This window comes from Sander lucioperca, chromosome 21, assembly GCF_008315115.2.
Source record: "Sander lucioperca isolate FBNREF2018 chromosome 21, SLUC_FBN_1.2, whole genome shotgun sequence".
In the NCBI taxonomy this organism is placed as follows: Eukaryota; Metazoa; Chordata; class Actinopteri; order Perciformes; family Percidae; genus Sander; species Sander lucioperca.
In genome coordinates, this window is record NC_050193.1 from 28,166,821 (window position 1) to 28,178,827 (window position 12,007).

The window sequence follows — 12,007 nt, forward strand, 5'->3', positions numbered from 1 at the left end:
GCATGGAGGTGGTTTTTTGGGACCGTTTAAATCATTTCCCTGTAAGAGTATCATGACACTAAAAATGCGCCGATCCGGGAACAGTTCATCCCTCGCAAACGTCCACTGAAAAAAATATAAAGACGGCCAGAAAACCGACCCAGAGTCGGATTTAACCATAGAATTGAAATCACACGGAGATATCGCGATGCTACTACGTAGTGACGACATGTCCCGTGAGCCCTGTGATTTTTTGAAACGTTCCAATGAACGGAGGCGGTTGGATGCTTTTACTCGAACGGCCCAATCAGGAGGCTTTGTTGCAGGAATTTAAAGGTCTGTGCGGCACTTTCTGGGTACTATAACCTTTGCGCGAGGATCAGGTAAGCTCGTGTCAACTGCTTATGTAGTTTATTTAAAAGAATGGTATTTTATATTTGAAAAATATACGTTTTTTTCCATGTTTCTATGTGTTGTGCTAGCTATTTCCAACTTTAGCCAGCTGTCAGTAGGTCTATTTTTACTGTCAAACCAACGGTCTGCTTAGCTAGACATGTTGGTCATTCGCCTCGAAATAACTTTTTAAATTTTGTGCAGGGATAACACCACCAGACTTCATTTTAAACTGCTGCTACGCCTCCTTGTCACTTGAAAATGTCTGAGAACGTCGAACGTCTGAACAAGTTCAAGAACAAAGGCAAAGATGCCAATGTGAGTTTACTCGGTAAAAGTATTGAGTTTGGCACCATATCAGCATCGTTGTCAACGAGTTTAGTTTGGGGAAAAAAACCAAAAATGTCTGAACTTAATTTGAAATGAACGCAGGAACTTCGACGCAGGAGGGTGGAGGTGAACGTCGAGCTCCGCAAGGCGAAGAAAGATGATCAGATGTTCAAAAGAAGAAATGTGGCTGCGTTTCCTGACGATGCGACTTCTCCTCTTCAGGAAAGAACCCAAAACTGTCAGGTAGGCCTTTTTTAAAAAATCCATTATTTAAATTCAGATAATGTTTACTCTATTGTTTAATCTGTTGTTGCAAGATTGCAAGATATTTATATGCAGGAGTGAACCAAACCCCCAGTTCCAAATAATGTCGGTTCTACTTATCGCTTCCTCAACAACTAGCTATAACCAGGGTTCAACATTAGCACCATCCACCAGCCAAATGCTGGTAAAATATGCAAGTGGCTGGTAGATTTGCTTCACTTGCCAGCCAAAGAAACAATGGTAGTCTATTGAATTGCTGGTAAAATTCGAACATTCACTTGCCATTTGGCTGGTGGACGAAAAAGTAAATTTTGAACCCTGGCTATAACCCTGTAATCCTGCAAAACCAGCCAAAGAAAAAGGACTGTACTCAGCAGCTCTATTGTGATCTTTGACTGTTGGTCTTACTGAATTGAAATATATTTGTTCCCACATTGATCCTGTACCAAATTTTCATTAGACAAATTGGAGCTGCAAACATTAATTAGTTGGCCACTAAAAATTCTCGATTCCAGCTTCCTAATTACGATTATTTTCTAGTTTCTTCACTCCTATGACGGTAAGCTAAATATCATTTGAGGACGTCATCTTGGGCTTTGGGAAACAGACATTTTTAGATGATGTATTCATCCCGAGGGATATTTTAGGCATCCAGTAGCTTAGACAACCATGACAAAACGCACATATATCTCGCATACATAAAAATCACTCACAGAAATGTAAAGAGTTAACAATTTGTGAAGTGATTACAAAGGTCTGGTATGGACTGACCATGTGATGCAATGACCATGATAGGGTGCTATGGGAGAGTGGGTGCAAAAGTGCAGGGATTGAACAGTGGAATAGCTTATTAAAAATTAACTATGAAAAGACAAGAATGTAAACATAATAGAATTGCTTGACAAACAAAAGAAATAATATACCTTAAGAACAACATATATAAGGGAATAGGTTATAAGATGTAGATGTTATGACCACAGTCCAGATTGTGTAGGCGGACTAATATAGCCTATAAAACAGTCAGGTGTACACTGTTTACTGACATTTTACCAAACAACTAATCAAGAAAATGATCGACAAAATAATCCTTAGTTGCAGCGCTAAAACAAAAAGAGGAACCACCATAAATCCCACCCTCGATTTACTACAGTTAAACCAACTCATTACTTTCTAAAAGTATCAAAACTTTAAACATTCTTAAAGTAGCAGGGATATTGCATTTGTTTGCATGTAATGTAAACCCATTCATGTTGTCCACCTCCTGTGTATACTTTTTTTTTGTTGTTTTTAATCATTGCTCATGTTGTGACCATCGGCAGGCCTTCAGACAGTGGACGGTTGAAGAGATTCTCACAGGAGTGAACAGCGGTGATGCGGAGTCTCAGCTCCAGGCTACACAGGCTGCACGGTAATAACAATTTATCAAATATCTCTGTAAATTGAGCCTTACTGCACCTTAAAGGAACACATCGACTTATTGGGACTTTGTCTTATTCACCGTATCCCCCAGAGTTAGATAAGTCCATACATACCCTTCTCTGTCTAACGCACCCACCGCTAGCCTAGCTTAGCACAGATCCTGGAGGTAACCGGCTCCATCTAGCCTACTGCTCCCAATAAGTGTCAAAATAATGCCAATATTTTCCTATTTACATGTTGTGATTTGTATAGTCACAGCATGTACAAATAACAAGATCACATGACACACAGCCATCTTCTAACCGTATATAAACTGGGAACTATATTCTCAGAAAGGCGAAGCACTGTTATTGGGCGGAGTGATTAGCGTAACACCTGAAAAACACCGTTGTTACTCTCTGCTCCTCACCACGGGGCTTCTCAGGTGCTGCGAGCAAATCACTCCGCCCAAGTAGCAGTGCTTCGCCTTCTGAGAATATAGTTCCCAGTATGTATACGGTTAGAAGATGGCTGTGTGTCATGTGATCTTGTTATTTGTACACGCTGTGACTATACAAATCACAACATGTAAATAGGAAAATGTTGGCATTATTTTGACACTTATTGGGAGCAGTAGACTAGATGGAGCCGGTTACCTCCAGGATCTGTGCTAAGCTAGGCTAGCGGTGGGTGCGTTAGAGTTGCAACACATGAGAAGGGTATGTATGGACTTGTCTAACTCTGGGGGATACGGGGAATAAGAGTCCCAAGTTGGCGTGTTCCTTTTTTAAAGACGACTACTGACTGCCATGGTGACTCAACGTTTCCTGTTCTTCTCCTGGATGCAGTAAACTTCTGTCTCGGGACAAGAATCCTCCCATTAACCAGATGATCAGTGCTGGCCTGATCCCCAAGTTTGTCTCCTTCCTGGGGCGGGCAGACTGCCATCCAATCCAGTTTGAGGCTTCCTGGGCTCTGACCAACATTGCCTCTGGGACGTCCGATCAGACGGCGGCAGTTGTTGAGGGCGGGGCCATTCCTGCCTTCATCAGCCTGGTCACATCCCCCCACCAGCACATCAGCGAGCAAGCAGTCTGGGCCCTGGGAAACATCGCTGGTAATTGGCAGAATATATTGACTTGGTTGTTTGTCGTGAATGTTTGGTGACAAGCAAAGGTCATAAATATTTAATTTTTATGTTTTTCTGCTATTTAGGTGATGGATCACCCCTTAGAGACAGGGTCATCAAGCATGGAGCTGTGGCCCCTCTGCTCACTCTGCTGGCAGTTCCTGACCTGTCTGTATTACCTGTGAGTATTCTTTTTAATCATGTTATATCACCTGTGTATTTTTTTTTTAATTTTTTATTCATGTAATATCAGAAAGCAATGCTCTTGAAATGGTCAAATGTCTTCACCTCACTGCCCACTAGAGGGTGCTGTGACTCTACCAAATGCTGCTTAACATCAAACTGACGCCTGTCCTTCTCTTAAACTTGATTTCTTTGCAGACAGCGTACCTGAGAAATGTTACATGGACGTTGTCTAACCTTTGCCGCAACAAGAACCCCTCCCCCCCGATGAGTGCGATCCAACAGATCCTACCCACTCTGGTTCGTCTACTACACACGGATGACCAGGAGGTGTTGGCTGACGCGTGTTGGGCGGTTTCATACCTGACGGATGGCTCTAATGACCGCATCGAGGTGATAGTCCAGGCTGGCTTAGTTTCTCGCCTGGTGGAGCTGCTTGGAAGTGAAGTGCTCCCCGTCATTGTACGTATACAATCCTTCTCTCTTTTTCTTTTCTGTTAGTGCTTCCGATGTGTACATCAGAAGCGTGATGGTTGGTTCTTGTAGAATAAGCCCTTATTTCCACCCTTCCTTGCCTCAGACCCCAGCGCTGCGTGCCATCGGCAACATTGTGACCGGTACAGATGAGCAGACTCAGGTAGTGCTGGATGCGGCCGCCCTGCCCATGTTCCCGAAGCTGCTGAGACACAAAAGAAACAACATTCAGAAGGAGGCAGCCTGGACTCTGTCCAACATCACAGCAGGGAAGGACACCCAAATCCAGGAGGTCATCAACGCAGGCCTCGTTCCATACATGGTCAATACGCTCGTGGAGGTAAGTTATTTCATTTTTTTTTTTTTTGGTTGGATTTAGGGCTGCGAATATTTACAACAAAAAATAACCGCCAGCTATTTTGAATACATTTTTCATGCAAAAGTATGCATCTTTCCAGCTCTCTTTTTCTGTTTTAAATCATGTAATTGAATATCTTTTTGGGTTTTGGAAGGGCTACCAGTTTGATACACTCTTCTGAAATAACTAATTTGCTCAGTTTGCCTTTAGTTATATATGATTATTAATGATACTCTATGTGAAGACACTGACTACGTTAATGATTTCTCACAATTGTCAACAATGACTTAACAAGGTGGGAAACAGATAATATCAGTATTAAATTTTCATTTTTAGAACAGGCCTGAGGGCTACTCATGTGGTCCTTGGGGGCTACCTGGTGCCCGCGGGCACCGTGTTGGTGACCCCTGTTGTAGACCAACAATTATCGCTGAATATTCTTTAGATTAATCATTAGTTGCAGCCCTGGTTGGATTTGTTTCACTCGTGCGGTGCTTAAATTTAACCTGGACGCTGCTCTCAAACCCAGGTGCCTACATGACTGGTTTCGGACTACGTGGCTGATCATGTCCCTTCTCTTTTCTCTGCAGGGTGACTACAAGACTCAGAAGGAGATTGTGTGGGCTGTTACAAACTTCACCAGTGGGGGCAATGTTCAGCAGGTGGTTTACCTCGTTCAAGCCAACGTGCTTGAGCCTCTTCTGGATCTGCTCTCCTCAAAGGACAGCAAAATTGTCCTCGTCATCTTGGATGCCATTACCAATATCTTCATGGTGAGTGCATTTTCATGGAAAAACGGATATGTGTGTTGTCAGTTTTGCCTGATCTGATAAGTCCGATTTTATTTATCATTGGACGTGACAAGATGGCTGTGAAATACTTCTGCTGGTGTGTGTTTTCCTACCAGGCCGGGGACAAAATTGGGGAGTCGGACAAGCTGAGTCTCATGATTGAAGAATGCGGCGGACTGGACAAGATTGAGGCTCTGCAGTCTCACGAGAACGAGATGATCTACAAAGCATCTCTCAACCTGATTGAGAAATACTTCTCTGGGGAGGTAAATGTCTTTTTGAAATGATTTTTAAAAAAAAATAAATAAATAATAATAACTTTAATGTCCATAAGTGGTCATACTGATTTTTACATTTTTCTTATTTTTAAAAGGAGGAGGAGGTGCAGAGTGTGGTCCCAGAAGCTACCGATGACGGATATGCATTCCAAATCAGTGAAAACAAGAGCACTTTCCATTTCTAGATAACTTTCTAATACCTCTACTCTCACCTGTACTGTACCCTCTCTGCTACTGTTTGTCCTTTTCTTCATGTAATTGTTATCACTGTTTTTGTATGTATTGTACATACTGTTTTATGACAAAACGTGATTGTAAATAAAGTTGTCAGATCATGTTGTTTTCACCATCAAGGGTATTTACTTTGTGTTTAATCTGTCTGGAATTACTAAATAGTAATGTTCTTCCCTTCACAAAGTGATATTTCAATAGTTCATCTCATGTGATTAGCCAAGCAGTGTGGCATCTTTGATGCTTGCTCATCCTAACTCAGTTCTACTCTGACCAAATTCACCTTTTTATGACTCCATTAACTGCCAGTATGGCAAGCAATGAATCCATGATTTGTTTTTAATCTGGAAGTAGAGGCACTTTGCATTGATGAATGTTATGTCCAACACAAGTTCTGGTATTTAAAGAGCTAACGTGTACAAATCGAAGTTTTAGCTTCTAACATTGACATGTTTACATGCACAAAATTGTGTATAGTTTAAAGTCTAGATAGCCAAATGGTTTGCTGCCCAGTCACATACCAGACTTGTTATAAATGATTCTCCAGGATTGGCCCTATTTCTAGCTGCCATACAGTGGTGCTCATACATTTATGAACCCATGCTAAAGTTGACTAAAAAGAGGAATAAAAAAATCATCTTTTGGAAATTGATCTTAATGCATTAATTAAAAAAAATTAGGAAAAATCCAACCTTAACCCTTGTGTTGTCCTCCTGTTTTGTCTGTAAAGTATAAAATATCACCCCATTCTGGGTTGCATCTTGTTAGCCAACTTCATTCCAACCTATTACCTCTAATGTTACACTTATTTTTGGAATTCATGGTCAATAAACCATTAATATTAACATACCTCCTTATATCTACTTTTAGATTTTAAAAAAAGCACATTATGAATCATTTTGACTAACAATTAAAATCAGAGGATGTGGAGTGGATTACAGACTGGTATATGTTTTGAAATTATTTCAATTTCTTTTCAAATGCTATAAAGTTGAATAAAACCCCCACAATTCAATGAGACTAATGATCCGATCCTTCATTTTACTTGCAAAAGCGTTGTATGGAACCATCCATGTTATTTTTGAGGCAATTTGCTTTTAAGTAACCTATATTTCTGATACAGAAACTTTGAAAACGGGTCAAATTTGCCCGAGGACAACAGGAGGGTTGAGGACACCAATTTTCTTTGTGAATGAATAATGTATCGTAAATAAATACATGTTCTAACTTAAAATACAGGGGGCATAAGTCAGTACATCCCTATGTTAAATTCCCATAGAGGCAGGCAGACTTTTATTCTTAAAGGCCAGTTATTTCATGGATCCAGGATACTATGCATCCTGATAAAGTTCCCTTGGTCTTTGGAATTAAAATACCCCCACATCATCACATACCCTTCACCATACCTAGAGATTGGAATGGGCTACTTTCCATAAAATCATCTCTCAATGCAAATCAAACCAGCTATTAGGCTAACTGAGATACAACCATGCCAATCTATAGGTATGGTGAAGGGTATGTGATGATGTGGGGGTATGGTGAAGGGTATGTGATGATGTGAGGCCAAGGGAACTTTATCAGGATGCATAGTATCCTGGATCCATGAAATAACTGGCCTTTAAAAATAAAAATCTGCCTGCCTCTATGGGAATTTAACATAGGGGTGTACTGACTTATGCCCCCTGTATTTTAAGGAAGAACATTTATTTATTTACGATACATTATTCATTAATAAAGAAAATTGGCGTCCTTAAAGGTTGAATTTTTCCCAATTTTTCTAATTAAGGCATTAAATCAATTTCCAAAAGATGATTTTTTTTATTCCTCTTTTAGTCAACTTTAGCATGGGTTCATAAACGTATGAACACCACTGTATAATGAATGAAATGTAAACCAGCAGGTGGTGCCATCTTGCATTTGGTCCTGTGTTTCCCCTTCTCAGCTTGCTACCTCAGTGAGTACATCCTTGGTTCTTACCAAAGATAGAACTACATTGTTGTCCTACAAAAATTGTTTTATGGAAAAATGCACTTAAATGCTGCTTCCAGCCAAGAAATAGTCTGGCACAAAACCCCTATAAAACCACAACTACACAATTTTTGTACAAATAAGCTATAACATGTTAATGAGAGAGCCTCAGAGGTGTACATGTAGGCGATTGTGTCACCTTTAGACAGAGCCAGGGTAGCTGTTTCACCCTGTTTTCATGCTAAGCTAACCTAACTGACTGCTGGTTGTAGCAAATAAGCATTTTTCTGATAATGTCAAACTTCTCCTTTAATCAGGCTCATCTGGATTCAGCAATGCACTACATTTGCAAATCACATTGCATATTCCTGGTAGATTCATTGTAACATCCATCCATCCATCCTCATCTGGAGACGGGTCGTGGGGTAGATTCTTTGTAACATGAACGGCCTAATTCAACAGTTTACCACGCTATTGTCAAGATGGAAGATATGATTATTGCCATATAGTTATGATGTATTCCTCAAACGAGTTCCTGGATTGTATCTCATCCCCATGCTTTTTATTTTGAAGGCAGTGGTTGTTTTATCACACAAGATATTTTCTTCAGTTTTTTTTGGGTAGAGTAATATCTTGTTTTACAATAAATACAGAAATATGACTATGACACGATGAACAGTGGCAATTCTAGTAACAGTAAAGCAAACTATGACTGATAATAATAGTAGCAGTAGGCGTGGACCAGGACCAGGACCAGGACCGTGGCAGCAGCCACAGCCACGGTCCAGGTGCCACCACAATCCAAGGAAATCTGCGAGGCGAGAAAGCACTAAACTTAACCCATTTTCACTTAAATATTTGATTACAGCGTTGACATGTTAGAGCTCTGTTTACACTTTATTCTAGTAACGTTAGATCATGACTTATTGTATGTCCATTTTTGTTTTTATTACACACTTGCTTTGCCAATGTAAACGTCTGTTTCCCATGCTAATAAAGCCCTTTGAATTGAATTGCAATATTTCACTCCCCCCCCCCCAAAATGTGCTGTCGTCACCGGTCAGCTCCTACCAGCAGCCTCCTGAAGTGGGATCCACACACACTGACTACTGGAGGGCTCAACAGTTCAACTCTCGACTAGCGGAGAGGAGGACTCACTCAGTCCGGGCAGAGGCTGGCTGCTGCCGAACATGTGAAGACAAACACCGCGTTACAGTAGCTCGTTCTTACGTCTCACCAGGGAGAAGTCATTTGTGATTTTCAGTTATTTTTTTTAATTTTTCGCATTTGTGAACAATCGCGATGGCAGTTAACTTCACATCCGGGCCACAATGCCTTGACTCCATTACTGTCTAAAACTGGCGGAGAGGTTGATAAACCTTGTTTTGTTTTTTTTTAGTTAACAGTTAACGACACATTTTTATTACGTGCAGTGAAGGCTGGAACCAAGAGGACATGTCTAACCAAGGAGTCCGGCGGAATGGCCCTGTGAAACTGCGATTAACAGGTAGCTAGCAATGCTTTTAAATCCCCAAGTCTGTTCCCCTGCACACTAGCTAGGACGGCTCTGTGTATTTGCTGGATGGGAACAGTTCCCATGGGCCATGGAGTTGGCTTATCGCCGGTTCTTTCTCCCGTGATTTCCACGATTTTGTTAACGGCTACAGTGCATTTTAAATATTAGTTGTTTTTACAGTGTTAGCTTACATTGGAGAACTGTCCGGCTGAACATGTAGATATGACTCAATTTGGATATTATTGTTCTTGGAAATCGTCTCAACCCTGTGATTGTCGCCAGTTACCACCACCAGCCATAACACGGGTCCCGGAGGCGAGTAGTATTCCTTTTCTAGGATGGCGAAGGCATGTCCCGCCCTACCTTGCCTTATGTACCTCTGATTGGCTCACTCTGACATTCTTTCTCTATCCCCAACCAATCCTACCTTTCTTGCCTAAACCTAACCAATCCAATCAGAGCAGGCAACGAGTACTAGCCAATCAGAGGGAGAGTAGGGCGGGTCATGCTTTCCCCAGGTTTTCGCCATCCTAGGAAAATAAAATTGGCAAAATATCGTAGCTATACATTGTGCTGTTGCCATTGAGAGGGTTGTCGCTTGATTAACCTATAGATATAAATATCTGCAATGTAAGAGTGCTGCATAACTATCATATGTTCTGCTGACAGACAGGCTCACATAAAGTTGGCTAGCCAGACAGCAAGCCATATTTATGCCAGACAAGCCTCGATTAGAGATGACAGGCAGCTCCACAGGTCACAAGAGACTGCAACTGCCACTGAACAGTGAGCAGTGTCCTATAACTGCCTACTACGACTTACAAGTCTCCCTAAAAAATCAATTACACAGCTGCAGCTGATTCAGAGCGCTGCTGCTCGAGTCCGCACCGAGACTAAGAAAGTGGATCACATCACTCCAGTTCTGAGGTCTTTAACACTGGCTTCTTGTCTGTCAAAGAAATTATTTCAAAATACTGCTGTTGGTTTATAAAGCACTGAATGGCTGCTCCATTATGAAGCACCCAGACCTCTCAGGTCTGCTTTCTGTCCCCAGAGTCACAACTAAACACGGAGAAGCATAGTTCAGTTTTTATGCTCCACATATCTGGAACAAACTCCCAGAAAACTGCAGGTCCGCTGCAACTCTCTGAGTTCTTTTAAATCAAAGCTGAAGACTTTTCTGTAGGGCTGTCTTCGACTAAAGAAATTCTTAGTCAACTAATCAATTAGTTGATTTAATTGACAGATCTGTGAAACTGAGCTTCTCCACAGAGAATCATGTTTTAAATCTCGGGATGGGCTCATATGTTTCTCGGAAATAGGTCATTCAGCATGAAAAAAGCATTCAGAAATGACTAATTGACTAAAGAAATCTTTGTCGCCTAAGAACTTAAAGGACAATTCTGGTGCAAAACGAACCTAGGGGTTAATAACAGATGTGTACCCACTCTGTCGTTCTCTGGGACATGATTTCATGCTAATCCAATGGGTTTGGAGCTTGAAATAAGCTAGCGCGGAACGCTGATTAGCTTACAGCGCTAGTATTCTGGGCACAAGGAAAGTAAAAACAAATTGCTATTTATACCACTAAAAAGGCTCAAAATATCACCACACTTCAACGGTAGCATAACGAGGGTCCCTACATGTTAACCAAAGCATTGAGAACTTTGTAAGTGTACAGACAGTTTATTAAAAAGATAGATTATAAAGACAGTCGCGTTCTTGTATACAGGCGGCCGCCGTCTTGGGAGCTACTGTCTTCCTAATCTATCTTTTTAATAAACTGTCTGTACACTTACAAAGTTCTCAATGCTTCGGTTAACATTTAGGGACCCTCATTATGCTACCGTTGAAGTGTGGTGATATTTTGAGCCTTTTTAGTGGCATAGAAATAGCGATTTTGTTTTTACTTTCCCTGTGCCCCGAATACTAGCGCTGTAAGCTAATCAGCGGTCCGCGCTAGCTTGTTTCAAGCTACAAACACATGCAATTAGCATGAAAACATGTCCCAGAGAACGACAGAGTGGGTACACATCTGTTATTAACCCCTAGGTTGGTTTTGCACTGTGAAGCCACTGTATAGCAAAGCGCCGTCAGAAGAATGTGACTCGCTCTGAAACGTTTTTCAAACGTTTTTGTAGTGTTCCCTGGACACACACCAGTAAGAGCCATTAAAAAGGGAGTCCCACAGTATTGCAGGTGAATGATGTAAACCCTTTTGAAATAAAAGATTATGAATTATAATTCTGTTAATGATGGTGCTGCAGCCTCAGAATGGGATTAGTAGACCTAGGACTTTTATAGATTATAGGTTCAATACCATTTCACCAGTATTATACTTATGATTAAATATGATATACACTATATTGGAACTAACGCATTTACTCTAGCAGCAATTTTCTCCCACGCAACTCTCTCTGTTGCAGCAGCCGCTGTGTTGCTTTTTTAACGAAATACGTGTTCAAACTCGCTGTATGTGCGCATGAGTATTTCCACCCACCAGTTTGTTTGTGGTTGTTGCCACGGTGAATCGTAGTATCATGTCTCCGTTCTTGCTGTCTTTTTATAGTGGTGGTGCACGCCTTTAGCTCTGAGTCAACCTACTCTGAGTTGATTGAACCAACTCAAATCAGCTGTTCTGGAACCGAAAACTCAAGAGTTTCCCATCTCACGGTCAATCAACTTTTTGTTTTCACCTTGTTTGTTAACCCTCCT

General features: G+C 41.2%; 2 protein-coding genes across 4 annotated transcripts in view; both read left to right on the forward strand.

Annotated features, from left to right (window-relative positions):
* The first annotated feature begins 229 nt into the window (after positions 1 to 229).
* On the forward strand, positions 230 to 5,930 carry kpna2 (karyopherin alpha 2 (RAG cohort 1, importin alpha 1)). The gene is made up of 11 exons (XM_031320988.2): positions 230 to 362; positions 577 to 690; positions 805 to 945; positions 2,286 to 2,374; positions 3,213 to 3,481; positions 3,580 to 3,674; positions 3,875 to 4,138; positions 4,257 to 4,490; positions 5,099 to 5,281; positions 5,416 to 5,565; positions 5,673 to 5,930. The coding sequence occupies exons 2-11, from the start codon at positions 634 to 636 to the stop codon at positions 5,760 to 5,762; spliced, it is 1,572 nt and encodes a 523-aa protein (XP_031176848.1). The 5' UTR covers positions 230 to 362; positions 577 to 633; the 3' UTR covers positions 5,763 to 5,930.
* A 2,982-nt stretch (positions 5,931 to 8,912) lies between these two features.
* LOC116065443 (E3 ubiquitin-protein ligase SMURF2) overlaps positions 8,913 to 12,007 on the forward strand; it is a 77,920-nt gene continuing 74,825 nt past the window's right edge. For 2 of the 3 annotated variants that reach the window (XM_035996595.1, XM_035996596.1), the window contains exon 1: positions 8,913 to 9,283. In XM_035996595.1, coding sequence (XP_035852488.1) covers positions 9,232 to 9,283 — 52 coding nt within the window. In that variant the 5' untranslated portion in view covers positions 8,913 to 9,231. The remainder of the gene's footprint in view (positions 9,284 to 12,007) is intronic. The other variant, XM_031320967.2, reaches the window with a different exon arrangement.